Source organism: Trachypithecus francoisi, unplaced genomic scaffold, assembly GCF_009764315.1.
Source record: "Trachypithecus francoisi isolate TF-2019V2 unplaced genomic scaffold, Tfra_2.0 Lachesis_group15, whole genome shotgun sequence".
Taxonomy (NCBI): domain Eukaryota; kingdom Metazoa; phylum Chordata; class Mammalia; order Primates; family Cercopithecidae; genus Trachypithecus; species Trachypithecus francoisi.
The window spans coordinates 62,707,116-62,728,929 of record NW_022681460.1 but is presented as its reverse complement, the minus strand read 5'-3'; the positions used below and the strand labels follow the sequence as shown (position 1 = coordinate 62,728,929).

Here is a 21,814-nt window from a genome sequence, read left to right as displayed (position 1 = left end):
TGTAATCTTACATATTTTAGGAGTGTGCATAAAGTCTACCTCAACGACTTGAAATATAAACACAGATCTTTAATTTTTATTCTTTCTCATATTACTTAGGTTTATTCCATTATTATTAAATTTCATAATCATTTGTGGGGATTGCAGGCTTTATTTGATATGGTGCTCTGTGGCATATTAAAAACCCATTCAACCTGGTAATCAAGGAAGGATAACAAAACAGCATATATTATATATATATTGACTTCTAGGTCTGTTTAATTATAATTGCATGACTAAAACCTAATTATAAAAGTACCTTACAAGAAAGTGAGTCCATATTATTTAAAGCAAATAGGAAAAGATTTGTAGAGTTGAAAAAGAGAATAAAAGAGTATTTCTTATAAATGTACTTCCAAGATTCCTACATAAAAATAAATATAATTTACAATTTTGTAGTCATCTAATGGATTCTCTTCCATTTTCCTAAATTTTGAACTTTCTTTTCTGTCTAATTTCTGCTTCCTCTATTTCCGTTTTACCAACATCCTTTGTTTTCGAAGCCTATCCTTTATCTTCACTAAGATCATCATTTTTACGTGTTATCACTTGTTTACCACAGAAACCTTCCAGGTTCTTCTTTTCTTATCCTATCTTTTTTCTTTGACTCTCTTCTGATCTAAGTTTCCAAGGAGAGCAATCTGTTCTCCAAACAAGCAGCAATAAGAATGTATGAAAACCACAAACTCCCAAGTTCAGTATAAATCCAGCAAATCTGTTGAAATAATGACTCTTCACTATATCTTGTGCATCCACCCACAGTCTTTTTTTTTTCTTACACTGGACAATTGCAAACACATTGTGTTCAACACTAATTTAAATACTAAATGAATTCTTATCAAAGAAAGGGGCTGAATGTGCCAAATCCATCTCTTCATACAAATCCATCTGTAAACAAAATGTGTTTTTCTCCATTCTTCTCTTTCTGCTTTCACTAAGTAAGTGACCAAGTAGCGGTAAGGGGTATTAATATAAATTATACAGAAGTTTAAGGTAGATGAGTGTGTAAAAAATTAATGTCTGTGAACATTCATTAGAGATAGATTCTTGCTACAAGTCCTGGGGCAAAATCATGAGAGTACTTGGAAGATACAGCAAATGGCCTTGGTAAATGTTAGGGAAACTACTAACTTCTAACTTTAAAGGCAGCTAATTTTTATTATTTTGGTGGGACAAAATATACTACTGTACACAGTCCCCAAAATTGCTTACCATCTTTTCAACCTGCATTTTCATGAAAAAAAAAACCACATAAATCATATGCTACTTGTTGAAGTTTGTATAATTTTTTTGGTAAGGTATGATTGACAAATAAACATTGTATATATTAAAGGTATACTACATGACTGAAATGATTCTCCAAATCAGGCTATTTAGCCTATCATCTCTATTTATCCTATAATTTAGTGAATAACTAAAACTATTTGTTTGATCTTGGCTCAAAGATCACCCTCATATACACTAACTTTTTAGAATGTTGTTTTTACTTTTCCTGTCACCAAAGGAGGGAACGAAAGAGCAAAAGAGGCAACTGCCAAATTTTCACTAAAGTTATGGTTGTGGCAACTGACTAAATTTGACCGTTGCTTTGAAAGAAGGATAATCAAAGGATTGAAATAGATTATGTTCCAAAATTTGATTAATCATAGAAGTATTTTCAATTTGTCAAAAACTCACAGCAAAACTCTAATTTATATATAATTCTCACATAAAACTAAACTCATAAGCAGTTCAGAGTATTTTTGCCTTATGTAAATTCAGTACTAGAGTCTCAAGCATATTTAAATGGATTGAAAACATGAAGGTTAACGGATGAACTGTTAGATGAGAAATCTCCATGGAGAATTTCAGATTTTCAGAAACAGACCTTTATGGTCATTTTGTTGTCATCCATTAGGCCATTTTTCCATGCAAGTTTATACTTAAATGATTTCAAGAAATACTGGTAAATATCTATTCTACTTTACATTCTTATATTATCTTCCAAAGCACAAACTTAGATGTATACAAAAATCTGGTCAGTAAAAATATTTTTGCTGATGGTGGAAATGGCCCTACTGGAAATGAAGTAGACGGGTTTGTATATTTTAATCTATAAAGGGATATAGAAAAACATTAAAATGCATATCAAAACACTAGAAAGAGAATTTTACTGACCTGTTGATTAAATGCTGAATATTTTATTATTACTAGGGACCAGTTATTGAGCATTTACTCTGTTTTAGGAACTGCACTATGTGCTTTACGTACATTACTGCATTAATTCATGACGCTGCTTTTTAGAGTGAGTATTTTTAACCCTGTTTTATAAATAAGGAAATCAAGACCTAGATGTTAAGTAAATTGAAGGTTACCTAGGAGGTAGGGTATCACATTTAAACTCTAACCCTGGATTTCTTTGAGCCTCAGCCTTATTCTTAGTCTCCATGACATATCTTAAGTTGACCATAAAATAACAATGCTTTTCATAGGAGTAAAAAGTGTGGATTTGATAAGTTTTATATTTCAGATATAGGTCATGAAACTGAACTAACATTTCCAATAATGGCACAGACCAGACATCAAACATCCTCTTCATCTTTCCCAACAAGCTTCATATAAAAAAGCATAACAACTATTCCGTTTCAACTATGGTTTCTTTATAAAATTACTTGCTAAACTACAACCAGAAGAAAAGAACCTTCCAGATGCCTCACCCAGAACTGTCTGTTTAGAGTGTGAGTAAACGCTATACCTCTGACAGCAGCGTCACTAGAGCCTTGAAAGAGCTGGATAATTTTGCCAGCTCATCTCCCTGCTTTTGGGCTTCGTTCTCAGAAGAAACTTCTGTCAAAACTTTCAGCCTGGATTTCAGCCAGCTGAGGGTCTCGCCCCTTTTGGTAACACCATTTCTGATCTCCTGAAATGAGAGAACACTTTTGATGAACACAGTGCAATTGTGAAATCATAACTTTCCAGCAATAAAGGACTCAGTCTAAGAAGGTTTGCAGGTAGAGCAGAATAGAGTCAGACATCATTCAACAATACAGTGCCTGCTTATTTTACTTTGTGTACATATTTTTAACAAAAGTCCACAAGTGCTTGAAAGAATACTGTTGTCTATACAAAAAATCAGCTTCATAATTAGATTGGTTAGACACTTAGAGATATGTCCTTGATGATAAAAAAGATGATTCTAAAAATACTGTAGAAAAACATGAGACGCCACAATTGGCAACTATAACATACATACACTTTGTTATCTCACTTCCTGTGAGCTGGAAAGAAGATGGTATTTTGTGAAAAAATAATGAAAGTTCTTTTTTTTTTCAATCAGCTGATTTCTTTTATTGAACAGTCTACTTGTTGAATATTGTTATGGATGCTCTAAAGATTTATTTTAACTTCATTAACTTATATTTTCTGCTTAATTTTTATTAGCTTTTAGAAGCCAGTATCCCATATAGCAAGAGGTATAAATGGGAGCACAGTTCTAATTTAGGAAGGGAGGCTTTATTGACAAGAAAATGCTAGAAAGACTCCAGGGTTTTAGACCTCGCAGGGCTGCTGACTGAGGGAGAGGTGACTGGAGCAGCCTGTCCTCCCTACAGCAGCTCTGGGGTGGCTTGGGAGCAGGGGTCTCCAACCAGGACCACTCCAGGGCTTTGCCAGGGCAAATGCACACTGGACAGGAAACTGCTGGTTCCAGACCCCAGGGATCTCTTCATTCTAGGATGTGATTTTTTTGTGTGTACGATGAAAGTTACCAGCAGCAAATGTAGATATCCTTCCACATGCATACCATGACATTGAGCACCACTAGCATTTGAGGGGATTGTATAATTTAATTGAAAAAGAAATGGGCTAGGGGCAATGGCTCACACCTGTGATCCCAGCACTTTGGGAGGCCGAGTGGGGCCGATCGCTTGAGCCCAGGAGTTTGAGACTAGCCTGAGCAACATGGCAAAACCCTACCTCTACAAAAACTACAAACATTAGTCAGGCATGGTGGCATGTGACTATAGTCCCAGCTACTCAAGAGGCTGAGGTGGGAGGATTGCTTAAGCTCAGGAGGTTGAGGCTGAAGTGAGCTATGAAGGTGCCACTGCAGTCCAAACCTGGGTGACAGAGACCCTGTCTCAAAAAAACAAAAACTCAAAGGACAGGAACAGAAAGGAAATGTATTGTCCTCAACAGCAACTATGTGGCAACTATGTGACTTGCAAGGGTTAAAAATGTTGAAAGATGAAGACTTTTCACAATATTATGTGTCTAAGAGTGAGAGGGTGCCATTTACAGAATGCAAACTGTGTTTGAACCTGGGGCTCTGTGGCCCTGGCAGGGCTCCTCAGGCTGCACCCACACTCATAGAGGCTGAAATGAACCAATCCAGCTTAATGTCACATAGAAAGGATGCCTAGAGACCTTGCCCAATTCCCTGATTTTTTTGTGACCTGCCTTTTGCATGGCTGAAAATGTATTGTATAAAAGCATACAGTGTTCTTGTTTTCCATGATGATTCTTAAATCTCCACTGGGTTATACACCCATGCATGCAATTTTCCACTCAGGACTCCCCATTAGCTGAAGATGAATTTGTGGTAGCACGGAGCATGACTAACTCTCAAAGCTACCAAGGATTCAATAGGAAAAAACTCTACAATGCTCCACAGTAATATGAGGAGATTTATTTTAAAGATAATTTTTAAGAACTTATTTTTTTTTTCCAGAAAGGAAAAAGGAGACAACCATTAAATTCTCGAACATTATTTTTTCACTATGGGAAATTTTCCTCTAGCAAATAATGACCTTGAACTTACTTCAATGGCACGTTTAACCTCTCCGTGGTTGGCAGTATCGATGGCCTCACCCTTGATCCCCTTTAATTGTGTCTCATTTGTAGATATCCAAGATGAGAACTCAGAGAATCTGAAATAACATTAGCACTTTCTTATTAAAGGGAGAACATACCAGAATGATTAGAGTATGCTTTCTATTTTGAATTCATTCATGGAAATTTAACAATTATGTGATTATCAAATTGATTAACACCTTTTCTGGAAACTATTCTTTTAACATGAAGCTCATGTTGAAGGGCAGGGGTGGCCACCTCTGTGCTCAGTTACTAGGGGCGGGGTAGTGGGGGAGTTCAGCTGAGGTAAAAGATGTGTTCTAGGGAATGAGTTCCTGGAAAGAAGGAAGGGACCACTTGAGGTCTGGCCTCGTGTGTCCCCACCAGGGTAAGACACCAACCTATAGAGGAAGAAGCCACCCTTTAGGGATATGAGGTTATATGGTTTGGCTGTGATGCCACCCAAATCTCACCTTGAACTGTAGTTCCCATAATCCCCACATGTCATGAGAGGGACCTGGGAGGAGGTAATTGAATCATGGGGGCAGTTACCCCCCTGCTGCTGTTCTCGATAGTGAGTGAGTGCTCACAAGATCTGATGGTTTCACAGGGGGCTTTTCCCCCTTTTGCTCTGCACTTCCCCTTCCTGCCATCATGTGAAGAAGGTCATGTTTGCTTCCCCTTCTGGCATGATTGTAAGTTTCATGAGACCTCCCCAGCCATGCTGATCTGTGAGTCAATTAAACCTCTTTTCTTTATAAATTACCCAGTCTCAGGCATGTCTTCATTACTAGTGTGAGAAAGGACTAATACATAAGGATATTGGGGAGAAAGGGATTGGCCAACTTTGCCTCAAAGAGATAACGTCTGGGTCACTTGAAAACAAAGTGCCTCACCCTGATTCTGACTAAAATCCATTCTTTTTATTAAATGAAGGATTTTGGTACAAGAATATGAGCAAGAAATATGAAATATGTTATTTCTTGTTTTATCATGATCTCTGAACTAACAGAATGAAGTTTGACTACACCGCTCTCTGGAGACCATTCCGAGGCTACCTGTTAGTGTAGTCCTTCCACTTGTCTGGGTCTTCCATGAGCTTCCTGTAAGTGCTGTCAATGGCAGCTCGGAGCTCTTTGAGAGTCGCGTGACAGGTTCCAGGTGTGTCCCTTACTGGATCCCGGACTGGGAGTTTCACACAGAGTTCCTCGATGAGCTGTAACCTTTTCTCACAGAGATGATGAGGACCTTTGTCACTGAAGAAAACCTAATGTGTAATAAATGTTTTTATAATTCCTGTGAGAAGCCACACAGTACTTTTACTTTTTTCACAGAAAAACCAAAGGATGATTCCCACGCAGACTACCAAGGTAGGGTAATTAAGCTATTTTTTTCAGACCCAAATCAAAATATTAGTAACATCCTTTATGGAACAATGTGACTTGACATTGCTATCCACATTGTGGTGTGGGAGACGTACCCTGTGCTCTTTAATTATCTTTTCACTGCCTTCCTGGGGCATCAGCTTGGTCTCTCGATCCAGCTCAGTTCTGCATTCTTCTACAGAGGCTAAGAACCTATTCTTCTCCACGTCAATCTTCAGATGAAGCAAATGATAAGGGGCTTCTCCTTGAAGATCCTACATTCCATAGGAAGATTCAGAAAATTAGGATGATGTTCCTGATTATGTATATTCCCAATTGAAGTGGCAAAAAAATAAATAAATAAATAAATAACATATTCCTTTTAGGGCCAGTGTGAATTAGTCACTACTTTCCACACCTGGTCTCTCTACTTTGTATTTTTCCAAGTACCAGGACCACAGAAAATCCTTTCAGCTTGCTGTGAGTTAGGTGTTTTCTCGGTGATTACTTCATTTAATTCTCACAGTAGCCCTGCACGGTACCTTTTTGCGGGGGCGGGGGTGAGATGGAGTCTCGCTCTGTTGACCAGGCTGGAGTACAGTGGTGAGATCTTGGCTCACTGCAACCTCTACATCCTGGGTTCAAGCAATTCTCCTGTCTTAGCCTCCTGAGTAGCTGGGCCTACAGACAGCACCACCACGCCCAGCCACTTTTTGTATATTTAGTTGAGATGGGGTTTCACCGTGTTGGTCAGGCTGGTCTTGAACTCCTGACCAAGGTGATCCACCCACCTCAGCCTCCCAAAGTGCTGGGATTACCGGCATGAGCCACCAAGTCTGGCCAGTCCTGCACAGTATTAATGTTATTATTTTACAGATTACATCATTAAGTCTCAGGGGTAAGTACAAAAGCTAGGATTTTACCATAGATTTAAATCATACCCTCTCCCCTGTATGTGTTCCTTTTGATTTTGTCAATGACCTTGTGAGGTAGGAGGGGTAGATATTATACCTACTTCAAAAAGGAACAACATGAGGGAAGCTTATTAGTGAAAAAAAGTTTTAAAAAGAAAAGAAAAAAAAGAAAACTAAAGCTCAGGCTGCTGACCACCTGGCATATCCTCTTTTCCTTAGATCATACCCTGAGAAACAAGCAAGCACTCAAACAATCCATAACATTTCATGTTCTTTTTAATTATAAACATAAGCTTCATCATTAACTTTAGACCCATCATTAATTTTAACTAACTTCTATCCTATGGCATTTTAAAGGATTACCTTTGAAAGAGAATACTAAGATGACTGATGAGAAAAATGAGGTGGGCCTATGGAAAGTCCCACCTAGATTAAATCCTAGAGGGGTGTGTGTGTGTGTGTGTGTGTGTGTGTGTGTGTGTGTAATAAAATGCAATCTTCAGTTATAGTCTTTATTCTGTAATACATTTACAATATGATATGCTTCAAATATATCTAACAAAGTTTGGATTTCTTTAATAATCCTTTTTAATGAAAAACTTGAATTTTCAAATTTAGCAAGTAAAAAGGATATTTCTTTAACTGTATTTTTCTTGTGCACAGGGATAATTATTTAGCTTATACTACTGAGATTTTGAAATACACAAAGTGAGGCAACCTGATGCAGAGAGTTTCAGCTGCCGATCTTCTGAACTCCAAAACTCCTCCATATAACGCATGTGAAATATCACCTCAAGGTAGAACACACTCACCTACAGCTAGAGCTGTCTTCCTCCTGTCTACCTCGAGGCAGACAGCCTTGCATGGGTCTCCATTGTGCTGCAGCTACTTCCAGAATCTGACATGCAGTCTGAAGTTGGCCTCCACAGGATAGACCCAGCTCATCTCCCATGGTTCTTCAACAGCCCATGACACACAAGTCAGATGGACGCCCATGGGCCCCCATGTCCCCCTGCACACTCTCCTGCTTTCTCTCTTCTGTGCTGCTGTGTCACCCCCTGCCTACTCCCATTTCTGCTTCTTCTTTAAAGTTCTAGCTCAAAACTAGTTACTTGATTCGCTGTTTTCCAACTTCCAAGTGGATCCACCTCCCTCTTTCAAAGCTTTCATAAATACATGCACTTTTGGATTTGTCATATATTATACTTGTATTATTTGCAACTAATTATCTCCTTTACTGAACTCTTAAGCTCTTGGGAGGAAGAGGAGTATGCTTTGTTCATCATTGAATTCTTGACTACAAAATGTTTTCATTTATATTTTTTGATCATAGCTATCTCAACTAGATGGTAAAACCTTTGGGGGGAGAAACTATAAACACATGTTTTATGATTTCAGTAGGTATACCTAACAAGATTTATTCAGCAGAGAGAAGCTTACGAAATGTTGCTTGAATAAGTTAAACGTTCTTGTCACCCAGGATTTAAAAAAAAAAAAAAAAAACAGGAAACCAAAAAGAATGCTTGAGTAATAGGATAAAATTGATGCTGATAACAAATAGGAATAACACAATTCTATCATATATTATCAGGTTTTATTTAAGTCCAGTTTTTCGATTTTTTAAATGAGGGAAATAGTTACAGTGACTTTCCAGGAATTTCTAAATTTCTCTTACATTTGGACCTTAACACGCTCAAGCTTCTCCCTTCATTGAGGATGCACGGCGTCTCCGTCCTGTCCTGACTCACCTTCCATTGTTTGTGGAGCTTTCGAACAGCTTCCTGAAGCCCCTGCTGCTCCTGCTCTGGAAGGATGTCGGTGAGTTCATCACAAGCTTTCAGGAACGCATTGAGCACCCTCTGATCCAGCTGACTGAAAAACTCCTGACATGGAGGGGGAAAGTGGGTAAGAGTGTTGGACAGACGAAAAGGCAGCCTCAGGCACGATCAGCCTCCAAACAGCCTCTAAGCCAGCTACTGCCCTCTTTGAGATTTCCAGGTACCCACTATTGCTTTTTAAGAATGAACTACGTGCACCTATAGTTATGAATCAGAAGCCATCATATCCAAAATTCTACTAGTTTTTTTTTTATTTCTTAGAAAAATTCTTTGTGGTTTTCAAATTTGGTAGAATATTCCAAAAGGAATAGCTCATCTTCCAAGGGGAGATGCCAAAACCTTGATTCTGTAGTGATAGAGCGTTGGTTCCCCTTTGGTGAAGTCAGAAGAACAGGACAGAAGCCAGGACTAAGCCTCATAATTCCCCATTCCCCAACCACAGTGCTTCAGGGCCTGATGCTTCATCATGAGCCACTGTCACATTCACACAAGTGCACAGAGAAGCACACATGTGCACACATAGGCATACATGCTACACACCAAATTGTGTTCCTCTTCAGACTCATATGTTGAAGCCCTACCCTCCAAATGTGATGATATTTGGAGATGGGGACTTTGGAAGGTAATTAGGTTCAGATGAGGTCATGGGGGTGGGGTCCTCATGATGAGATTAGTGCCCTTATGACGAGGAGCACCAGAAAGCTTGCTAGCTCACTCTCTCTGTCATGTGAGGGTACAGGGAAAAGATAGCCATCTGCAAGCCAGGAAGATAGCCCTCCCCAGAACCCTACCATACTGGCACCTGATCGCAGACTTCCCTTCTCTAGAACTGTGAGAACATAAGTTTCTGTTGTTTTAGCCACCCATCTATGATATCTCACTATGACTGCCAAGAAGATAAAGACAATATTACATATGACTAAGTCTCACCCAGTCTTAGGAGTAGACATGCAGAAGTATTTTGTAAAAACAGCGATTCGAAACAAAAAGTACCATACTGTAGAGGTGAATAAACTGAATGAGATGTTTTGTGTTTTGTGGTCACAGACATTAACCCTAAATCTAGTCTGCTGAATCACAAATACATTGCATATATCATTTGAGAGAGTGGTTTATACAAATATACCACTGAAATGTCAGAAAAGATAACTCAAATACACGTTCTCAGAGTGCTGGTTTTTCCATATACCATTCACAAACATTAAGACTAATGTTCTCAATATTGATACTGAGATGATAAACATGAAGATGGCTTTACAATACTGGGACAAGTTGTGTATCAGCCACCAGACTTCAAGTGACACAGTATCTATACTATGATATGGTGGATGTATAAAATGAGCACAAAGGACTTAGCCAGTCACCTCGAGTTACCGATTTAAAAGAATCTTTAGTTATAGAAGAATTTGTCAGCTAAATAATGAATTAGTAATTTGGAGAACTTGAATTATTATATGACTCTCTACTATTCTGGGGGCTTAGGAATGGCCAATGACAAGTCAGCTCACTAACTGCTCTTGAATTTCTTTTTGCTCACCATATCTGTGGGTCTCATATCTAAAAAGTCTCTGCTTTCCTGACTCATCTGCCCGCTCCCCTTCTGTACCAGATCAGCGTGCCTTTTTTAAGGTTTTCATCCAAGGTCGTTTGTCCACGTATTCAGGTCAAGTGCCCCCCAAAGGGTGGACTCACAGTGTGTCTCCGCAGGAGCTCCTCCGGATCCCCCTTTTCCTCCAGGCCCTCCTGAGCAATCCGCAGCACCTTCTCCAACTCTGCGCGAGACTCCTCAAACTTCTTCATCAAGCGACTGTTGGTTTCCACATGCTTCTTCCAATCTCCAGTTTTCTTTACCATACTCTTGATGTGAAAAACAATCACAATGTGATGCTGCTTTCTCATTACTGAAAGGATCATTTTGTTAGAGGGTATTACTGATTTAAAAAGCACTTGGGAAAAAGACAGTTCATCATCATGGGAATAATGAACTCTTTTCAATATTAATTAATATTAGGTAAAAAAGTAGGACAATGATTGGCTTCCAAACACCAGCACATGAGGCGTTTTAGCAAGACCGAAAAGCGCGAGTGATGGTTTCTTGTTTTCACTCTGCATTTTCCCTGGCTCACAACTCTAAAGCAGAGAGAGCAAATTACCTGAAAAGCAACATGAACATCTGCAATCTGTCTTTGTAGCCTCGTCTGATCAAAATGCTTTAACACGTTGCTCAAGGTCACAAACTTTTGAACACTTTGACTGCCTTTCTCAATAAGTGTCAAGGTTTTCTTACAGTTTTCTTGACAAGCTAACAGTTCCTATAAGGAAAGGAAACCCCACAACAATGTTATTTACAAGACAGAGTGAGAGAGAAAGAAAGACAGTGACCATTACAGATAATAAGAACAATATTATATAGCTTTTAGGCTTCTAATCAGCAATAAGTAAAACCAAAAGTGTGGTGGAACATTTCAAAAGATCTCAATTTTAAATAATCACTGAAGTCAGCGCTTTCTTATATAAAGCATTTAAATGTTACAGAAAGATTTTTTGGATTTTTAAATACCTCATGTAAATTTTATTGTAGTTAAGAAAATGACAGAGCATCAAAATTATTTGTCTAGGTCTGCATTCCTCTAGAAAGGTGATAGGCCTATAGTTTATTGAGAGAACAATCATGAAATCAGTGAATACATACCAGGTTTTAATGTGACTAAACAAATTAAGCATCAATGCACATTCACTTTGCTGAAAGAGATGCACGATATATGTATTTTGTATATCTTAAATTTACAGTATTTAAAGGTGTATAACCTATCAGTCTTATTAATGAAATGGTAGGGTTCAGATCCTAATAAAAAAAGGCAGCAGACCCATGCACTTGCGGAAGACTTGCAACTGTCCCATGTTTGCAGGACAAGATGCAATGGTGACTGACAGACACTTCCACCTCTGAGTTGTGGCCTGCAATTGTGATTTTGGCAGCAGACAGCATGGAAATCATGGAGCCCAGTACAAGGCAGAGAGTCATTTCTGACCTGAATTACACCATTTGCATTTCAGTATCCTCAGCTGCATTAAAAAAATATATATTTCAAACTGCTCATTTGGATGCCATTTTTGGATATCCAGATGCAAATATCAAGAGCATGGTTTTTTTGTTTGTTTGTTTTGGGAAAAACAGAATAAAGACATACTTTTTCCTTTTGAAAACTTAGGAGATAAAAGGGTAATATAAGTTCAAAATGTACTATTAGATTATTAATAATGCTATGAATATTATTTTAATTATGGAAAGATTGTTTAATGACAACTTGCACAAATTTAGAAATGCAAGAGATGTCACCATGTCTAAAAATGAAAGATAATCTCTATCCAATACAAGGAGAATGCAGTTTGGTGGTATAATCATTGTGGCTTCATTACAGATAATAATAATAATAGTGCTATCAGTCATATAGTGCCACTTATTATATGCTAGTGACATTATGGTGTATCTAATGTAATATCTGCAATAAGCTTTAAACTCAGGTATTGTAGCCTTCATCTTAAAGTGAGAAAATTAAAGCTAATCAAAGCTTCCTAATTTGCAGTATTAGATCTAAGATCCGAATATCTGTCAGACTCATTTCAGATACTCTTGGCTCTTTCTACTAATGATGCCACCTTCCTCCCATGAATCTATTTCAATTAATGCAGTGGCAAACCTTTTGTACATTAGTTTCTCTCTCCTCTGATGGACAGATGCATTTATAATAAAACAAATAACTCAATTAACTACAACACTCAGTAGGAGACTGCTATACATACAATATGTTTACTAAAAATAAGACGAAGAAAAATGATTATCACATCAAACACATTTCCAGAGTTTCAAGGTTGTTTATACTGTCGTATTCCAAGAGGCAAAGAAAAGATCTCATAAGACAGAGGTTATAGATACTGGGTGAAAATGGAAAGCAATTGTTTTTATTATATATATGTAAATATACATCTAAATTATCTATCTATCTATCTGTTTTCAAAGTATCAAGAAATGAAGGCACATATGCCTTTTTAAGTGAAATTAACCATTTCGTCAATCAGCGAGGCAGCAGGTAATGCCTAAAGCTATATGTGGGAAGTAACAGTAAAGGATTCTCCAAAAGAAAGTCAACATCAGAATGAAAATATTATATCTGTAGATATGACACAAATATTTATATATTTTATATACATATCATCTCTATATGTTTTATATATAATTTATATGTATTTATCTTCTAGTTATCTAATGTAGAGACAGGATATTTATTTAATTTTCTTATAGTGTCCTTCTACTAGCAAAGCTAGGGATCATCTTTCATGAACAAAGCCCATAAAAAGTTTAATATAAATAAATTCTCATTTGTATTTTTAAAAGGATAGACTATATGTAGTCTACTGCTAGTAGACAGGCACTATAAGAAAATTAAATAGATACAAAGCAGAGAAATAATAGAAAGTCCTTTGACTGTGGGTACCCTTAATGTTTGAAGTTAGAGAGTGGATTTGGCTCCATCTCTATAACACATCCCTTATTTCACAGAGACATTGTGAACTTTGCACTTTCCGTACTTGGGGCTCAGGATACATGGCTTACATGTGCACACAGCACAGGTTTATAAATGCCTGCTGAGTATTGCCAGCCCACAATGTTGCTCCATTGATAGAAAGGGGAGTTGTATGCTCAAAACAAACCATGTTTCCTAATTTTGCTCAACTCAGTGAACTTACTGATTCAGATGAAGAGCCTGGTTTGCTCCTGAGTCCAGCTAGACTGTTCCCTGGAAACAGCTCACATAGTCCCTCCACTGACAGTGAATGGATTTTCATCTTTGGATAAGACATGTATTTTTGTTTTGAGTTAGTAGTACTATTCTAGAAAAATATTTCTTGTCCCAACTGAATTTCTATTCCTGTAAGCAACACCCTGGTCTTGTTACACATATTTTAGAATAATTGTCTCCTTAAAGGGATTGTTCTCACCTGATGTTTTTGTTTAAAAAGAGCACTTGATTGTGCCTCACGTTCAAGAACTGTGATAATTTCATTGATTTTCCCAAGTGAGTCATAAAAGGACGTCATCTGCTTTTCTAATTCCTCCAACGGAATCAACAGCTGCTGAGACTCATAAAGGAGTGGGGAGTAACATTCTTTGACCTTTAAAAACATAAAGACAAAAATTCCATGAAAGACCATTAAGTGCCACTAGCTCAGGGAATGTTCATAGCTCTGAGGAACATTTTCTTTAGTGACATGATCATTTGGTGCTTACAAATATTCAAAGACATTTCTTTAATGATATTTCCTCTATATTGTCAAATTTTGCTGTGAAAAATAATAGTGCTGTACCACTGAGACAAATAAATGGCTACTGAGTTTTCTCATGAAAATTCATCTAAATCGTCCATCTGGATAGCACTTTCTCATCTAAATGATTGTTTTTAGTGAGCCAGATGGCATCGAATTATACTTCATAAACCATGCAACTCATTTTCACTTTGGCCTTGAAATCTGACCTAAGAGAGTCACGAATTATTATTACATTATCTAGACCAACCTGTGTCTTCCAGCTTTGTTTTCAAGAGGTCGCCTACTTGAACACTTGACTGCTGATAAACTTAGAAACCTGTTGGCTCACTCTTCCAAGACAGGCCTGTGCTTTCCTGCCTCCCACCAGCTCCATGCTTTGCTGCTCCCTGCTTATCAACAGCCTACTCATCCGAAGCACTAAAGTCATACAATTTACTCACGAAGCTTCTCATGCTAGGGGAGGGCTCTGTAGTCTGAATTGATGCAGCCATTACCTGTCACTTGCACTTGTCTTGTAAAATATGTTTTAGTTTATAGACCTGCATTGTCTTAATGATGAGGCCATTAGCTTCTGGAAATCAAGAGCTCCAGGAGGTGTCTACTCTGTCATCCTCTAAGAACTTCCCACCTCTTCTCTTACTTTCAGATAACCAGTGAAAGGAAATTAATCAGTATTTGTTAGTAAGCCATTCTTTGTTTTTCATATAGTATAAAGACAATAATGTTCTAACCAGATGAGGCATATTCCAAAAATAATCCTTGAAGAAAGGGGAGAGGGCAACATTTTGCTCTACTGTTAAACGCAGAATTATGCATGAAGAAATGTTTTTATGTTCTAGGATGTATTACCTGAAGTATACCTCATCAAAAGAAAATTGTCATCCTGCTACTGCAACAAGACCCTGATATAACTACCTTGAACAAAACCAAGAGAGTCTACTAATGTGTATACAAATCAGTGTGTTTTATTGATCTCTCCTGGGTACAAGAGAAAACCTATCAAGATGCTGCATCTGAAACAGTAAAAAGGCAAATGATAATTTGCTTTCTCAAGGATTGCCCTGAACACCCAAGCATGGCTCAGCCTAAGACATGTAAGCCCAGCTATGGCCCTGAAAGCTGCTGGGGAGTTATCAAATTGGAAATGTTGACTTAAAATTGTACTCATTGTTTAGCAGCTTTTACTAGTAGCCAATATTATCATTATTGTCCACAACCTTTAAATTATAAATAATTCTAACTTGAATGTTAAAATAAAATGAATGGAATATAAACATTCTCACACATACCAGATTGACAGATAAAATTTTCTCTTTTTTATGGTCATGATTTTTCCTATTTTAGCTTTTTGAATGCATTCTTTTTCATTAATTCCCTACTATTGATGTCACAAAGGTCATTCTCTTCCTTTCTACCTTTCTTTCCTATTTAACAGGGTCTTCTACTTTGTTTCTACTTTGTTTTCCCATTCTTCATTTTCAAATGTTTCCATTCATTTATCATAATCACTTCTCTCTTTTACCAGAAATTAATTACCCAATCTAGGTGGACTTTGCAAACAATACCATCTTCCTAAAATTCAAATTTGGATAGATAACAAATCCCAATGGAACTTCCGAAGTTCCTAAGGAAAATCACTGAATAGAACAGAAAATGCTTATGACTAGTGCTTACATCCATCTAGTTCCCTGTACAGAAAAGATATAAATGTATATATTCCTTTTTGTTGTTGTTGTTGTTTTTTGTTTTGAGACAGAGTCTCGCTCTGTCACCTAGGCTGGAGTGAAATGGCGTGATCTGGGCTAACTGCAACCTTTGCCTCCCAGGTTCAAGTGATTCTCCTGCCTCAGCCTCCTGAGTAGCTGGGATTATAGGTGCACGCCACCACGCTTGGCTAATTTTTGTATTTTCAGTAGAGATGTGGTTTCATCATGTTGGTCAGGCTGGTCTCAAACTTCTGGCCTCGTGATCCGCTCACCTCAGCCTCCCAAAATGCTGGGATTACAGGTGTGAGCCACCGCGCCTGGCCGAAATGTATATATTCTAAGCCTAAGTGAGTTCCATGAGATGAGGAGGGCAGAATTTCCACGGCTTTGTTGCTATGCTTACAGAAAATTGCATAAATGAGTTTGGAGTGGAGATATATCAAACAAATCTTAATAAATTCTCATTTAAATTTATGATCCCCTCTTCTTCCTCCTACTCATCTCCTTTTTCTCTTTATCTCTCTTTCCCTCTCTTGGTTTTATCACATGTAACTGTTCCCCCAAAGTATCTAACTTTCTATTAAAATACAGCTATAATACTTCTAAATTAACAGAGGTAATACTTGGTATCAGCATCATAGTTTTATTTTTTTTTAATTCATGACAAAGTTACTAAATCAAGAATCCCAATTAGAAACAAAAGCATTGTTAACAAGTAAACACTTTGCCCATGGGGAGAAGGAGGTAGCAAGCAAGCTGAAGGCACTGTTGGTGCACACAGCCTATTGTGCATTAAATTATTTTCGCACCTTGGTTAGCTGCTCTTTGAGCTTTGACATTGTTGCAAACATTTCTTTTCCTTCTTCTTGGGGGCTTTCTTTGGTAATGAGGTGTGCTGTCTTTGTAATTATCTTGTATTGGGCATCCATCACAGGCACCCTCTGCTCAATATCCTGCATGAATCATTGAAACAGCCAGATTCACACATGACACATTTCCTCTTAGTTTCAGGATTCCACAGAAGGCAGAACAAAGATCAATATGCACTGTATAAAATCCAATACCTACACTAAACTTTCGACCATTCCAGTTTTTGCTTGCCTTCATTACTAATAAATATTGGTAATATTATATAGTCAATAAAACTTTCCTTTAAAAGTGACCAAAACATCAGGATGAGCTGAAATAATCTTTGTACTTTCCAAAACAAACCCCATGTTAATGTAGTATGGAAATATAAAATATAATGTAAATGTATATTTAAAATGTGGGGCAATTCTGATTTTTAAAATTAGACTGGTTTTCTTTAAAAAAAAAAAAAAAGTAACTCATTGCCATTATAAAAACGTATACATTAGAAATCTTAGGATAATGACAATTTAAATTACTTACAGTCTTATCCCACAGGAAAAAACCAAAGCCAACATCTTATCTATACATCATTAAGTTTTTTTTCCTGTGTTTATACTCATTTTTAAATTTTTACAAAGACAAAAGAATGATACTGTTGTTCACTTTTCTCATGTAACAATATATTGCAAAATCTTACAATGTCATTAAAAATTCTTCCACTACTTTATTTCTGAGAGCTGAAGGCTATTCAAAATATGCAAATACCACAGTTCATGCAAAAAATCCTTTATTATTGAAAGTATTTAGGTGGAGGTGCTATCTATAGATGTCTCCTGTTTTTTCCTAGTACTTTATAATTTGGTTGTAGAAAAATATCTCCAAACTGAAAAACAATTTGAAGTTACTTTACGTGATCAAGACATGTCTTTTTTACGTTCAATACATTTTTTCTGACAGGTGCAAATTGGGACATACAGACATGTCAAAATGATGCTCAGGAGACACAGAAACAGCTTTTGCAATGATCTGAATAAACTTGCTGATCTTTCTTCTCACAATAGAGTAGGTTTTTCATTTTGATTCAGAAACCCCTCACCTCCAAGTCTTGAATTAATAACTTGACATTCATAAAAGAGACTTCTAAGGGTTCACAAAGTTTCTTATGGGCTTCCGTTGCAAAAGCAGACAGGGTAACAACACAATCTGTGTATTCCTTCTTCATTCTGTCCATCTCATCAGCTTGAGCATACTGTTAAGGAAAGGGAGGTGGGAACATCGTGAAAGCCATTCAGCTGCGACCACTGGAACCACAACTTTCACTTTCACATATTTTCTGGAATTGTTATCTGGTAAGAAAGACTCTAATCCTTGATTCTCATTTTAGATAAATTTGAAGTAAGTCAAATTAGTTTGAAAGAAAAAAAGTAACTAGCACAAAAATGAAGAAATATGATTTGAAACAAGAGTCATTCCATATAAGTAGGTGCCACATGTCAACATAATCCTTAATCAAACTAATGCATTTCTGTAATGTTCCTCCATTATACATGGAAAAGAGTGAATAATCAACCATAAAACACACCAGTTTTAAACATATCTATGCTTTGCCTTAATAAACCCATGCTCTAAAAATAGAATTCTCTCTAAACAGACTACTTATCACATTTGTAACACATACGCGTTTGAGGTGTATATAGATTTGAAAGACATACTTGCTTGACTTCCATAAACAACTCCCTCCACCGCCCATTTAGCAACAGTAATTGCTGCTTCAGGTCACGGGAAACCATCTCATCACAGGTTTCAATTAGAAAATTGCCAGCATCATTCATGGCAGTATGCTGCTGAATCCAATGAGGTAAATTTCGAAAAAAATCCTAAACAATAAAGAATGCACAATATCGTAAACCATAAACCAAATATCAATGACTGATATGAAAGTGACTAAAGTAGGAAAAATATTTTTGTTTTAATGTTCATGTGAATTTTAAGATAAATCATAAATCTCTTTAAAAATACATATTTCTGATTAAAAAAAGTTTCAAAATGTGAGCTAGAGATACTGTCTTTTTTATAAGAACGTTTGTGCCATATCATTTGCTGAAGACAAAACAAAACATGATGACCACTTTCTGTTATTTCTATTTTACAGATTAAAAAGCTGAATTTCTGTAAGTGTAAGAGACCTGTGCATAACCTTCAGGCTAATAAATACCAGTGCTAGAGTCATATAAAAGCACAATACATTTGGGAATTATATAGCTTCCTTTTTTATTTGTATAAATGTATGGGGTACAAGTGCAATTTTGTTACACGCATAGATGGTGTGGTGGTAAAGTTGGGGCTTTTATTCCTTTTTAAAGAAAGAATAGCTTTCTTTAATAATTTCTTTTTGACCTGTTACTTTTGATTTTTAAGTTTCAATGCAGTACATTAAGATAATTAGCAATCATGGAGATAAACCATCAAAGAAAAAAATTTTGAATTAGATATCTAAGTCAGGAGCACTCAGTACCATAACACACTTTCTTGTTTATTTAAGGGTTCCCTCTTGGCAATGAAACAGTTTCCAATTCCTTTTAAATAAAGCGTATGTGTGCACGTGCACACACGCAACACATATCACAGTGAAAAACAAGGATACCCAAGATAATTCAAAATCCATTTCATAAGCCATGTGTGGGAGGACTTCCTACATATATAAATAGATGAGAACACTTCTGTTTCTGGTGGTTATATTTCTTTGGATTAAATTAACACAATGACATCTACTAGGGTACTGCTAGTCTAATCAGAAAAGCCAAAATCGGTAAGGGTACACGGTTATTGCCTCCCTCAGCCACACAAGAATAGTTGATCTACATGAAATGTAGAATGGTAAAACATTTAAAAGTGATACATCTACTTGCCCAAACAATAACAGATGAACCAATCTTGGATGGCATGTGGTAATTCTAATGCATGCATTTTTAGTATCACTTACATATAAATTGATTTTCCATGTAAAAATGCCAGGCTTCCATTAGGAAGTATATAAGCAGAAATCAGTCCATTTCATGTGATATTTACATATAAGTGACATTAACAAAAAACAGTACCTCTCACAGGCACACACACATACACACTTATAACTGGCCAAAAAAGAAATCACTCCTACCCAGAATAAGACCCTTGCTTAAGGGTTGATAAAATCCAAAACAGAATATCTAACGAGATACAAATGTCATGGTCCAGCTGTTCAACTGGTGTACGCTCCCACATAGATTCAGTAGTATGTGCTTCAGCACTATGTGAAAACAAACCAAAGTTGTTTTCATCCTCTCTTAAATCAGGAAATCCATGAAGGCTGGGGCCCTGGTCACTCCCCTTTATAGGCAGAGTTCAGTGTAATAATATACTGCCCTCTCCTTTGCTGCTGCCTGTTGGATTTACTCAACCCTCCATCAGCTTCTATTAAGCAGTGTATTTATTGGTCTATTGCTAACCTGAAAGTGCAACTTTTCAGGCAAAGTCAAGATTCTTGAGTAACACTTGTAAATATATGAGACCCCCTAGTGAGCTATGCTGTAAAAGTCTCTCATTTTAACATACAGCAAATGTCTTTTCTTTTCGCATGAACCAATCTTACCTTTTTGGCAATTTCTGATTGATTGAGCATTTTTTCAGCATCCTCTAGCCAGGCTTGCAGACTAGCCACTGTATTGCCATAGCGATCCCAGTTAGAGATCACTTCTTCCAGCATGCTCCTCACACTCCTAACTTCTACTGAGAGATTCCTCCACTGAGCAGTGGTTTCATTCATGAATTTCATCACATTCTCAGCTTCTTCCACTGAAACAGATAAAACCAATTATAACTCTTATATTTTAAATCCTCCACACCGTTTTTTCTATGGTCTTATACACTGGTGTGCAATAGTATCCATCACAAATGCCAGAGGTCATTTCCAACAAATAATTTGACAGACATAATTACAAATTGAAAACAAATGTAGTTTACAAATTGTATCTTTACACTGATTTACTTGATTGTTAATACTCAACTTATTCTATGTTTTTGCCTTTAATCCTTAGATGCAATTTAGAAAATGAAAGCTTATTTTGTTCTCTCTTAGAGAACACACACACACACAGCGAGAGAGAGAGAGAGAGAGAGAGAGAGAGAGAGAAAGAAAGAGAGAATGACTATGCAGGTTAAGCATTGTACCAAGCCAAAGGAATTGAATTCAGTATGTGTTCTCCTGGCCAATGGCGAGGTCACACAAAAATTCCACAGAGAGAAAGAATGATCTGATCAGATAGAAACCTGCAGGCTGTCAATTCTACTGAAGTCTATGTTGCAGCAAATTATGTAGTATGTTTTACCTGAACCATCTGCTTTGACATACATCTCAGCTGTCTGTTTCAAGATCTGGTATGTCACTTCATATTGTTCAAAGAACTTGCTATTTTCTATAAAAGACTAGAAAAGGAGGAATGATTAGAAGATAACAAACATTAGGCTCGTATGGAATGCCAAAGTCAATTTGCTTCAGTATAACTATAATCATAGTTTACCCAAATTTGTTAATCTCACTCTTTCTGAAAATATAAAATTAATTCCACTGTTACAAATTATTTGTTTGAGAATGAAGTCAGACAACAATATTCTAATTAATTCACTATTTAGCCTTATATCTTCTTATTACAATCCAGTTGGGAAAAGAATAATTTACTAGAATTTAAATTTTGAATAATTTAACTAAACAAGCAAGTCATTATTTGATCAAAAGTGGAAAATTATACCTAATGTTTGAGATACTGTGTAAGAAATCGAAGAAATAATTCTGAACACATAAACTGATTCCACATTTTTTATTCTAACCCAGTTCAGGACTAAGAAAACATTCTATTTCTTCACCAACCAAGGGTTTGCTTTTTGAAGAGACAGAAATGTCTCCAGAG

General features: G+C 36.8%; 1 protein-coding gene across 15 annotated transcripts in view; it reads right to left on the bottom strand.

Annotated features, from left to right (window-relative positions):
* SYNE1 (spectrin repeat containing nuclear envelope protein 1) overlaps positions 1-21,814 on the bottom strand; it is a 538,457-nt gene that overhangs the window by 329,622 nt on the left and 187,021 nt on the right. For all 15 annotated transcript variants that reach the window (XM_033235023.1, XM_033235024.1, XM_033235035.1 and 12 more), the window contains 13 exons: positions 21,236-21,332; positions 20,500-20,702; positions 18,584-18,748; positions 17,968-18,120; positions 16,829-16,972; positions 13,987-14,160; positions 11,139-11,297; positions 10,678-10,842; positions 8,896-9,030; positions 6,350-6,508; positions 5,928-6,136; positions 4,838-4,946; positions 2,774-2,938 (listed from right to left, as the gene is read on the bottom strand). In XM_033235023.1, coding sequence (XP_033090914.1) covers positions 2,774-2,938; positions 4,838-4,946; positions 5,928-6,136; positions 6,350-6,508; positions 8,896-9,030; positions 10,678-10,842; positions 11,139-11,297; positions 13,987-14,160; positions 16,829-16,972; positions 17,968-18,120; positions 18,584-18,748; positions 20,500-20,702; positions 21,236-21,332 — 2,037 coding nt within the window. The remainder of the gene's footprint in view (positions 1-2,773; positions 2,939-4,837; positions 4,947-5,927; positions 6,137-6,349; positions 6,509-8,895; positions 9,031-10,677; positions 10,843-11,138; positions 11,298-13,986; positions 14,161-16,828; positions 16,973-17,967; positions 18,121-18,583; positions 18,749-20,499; positions 20,703-21,235; positions 21,333-21,814) is intronic.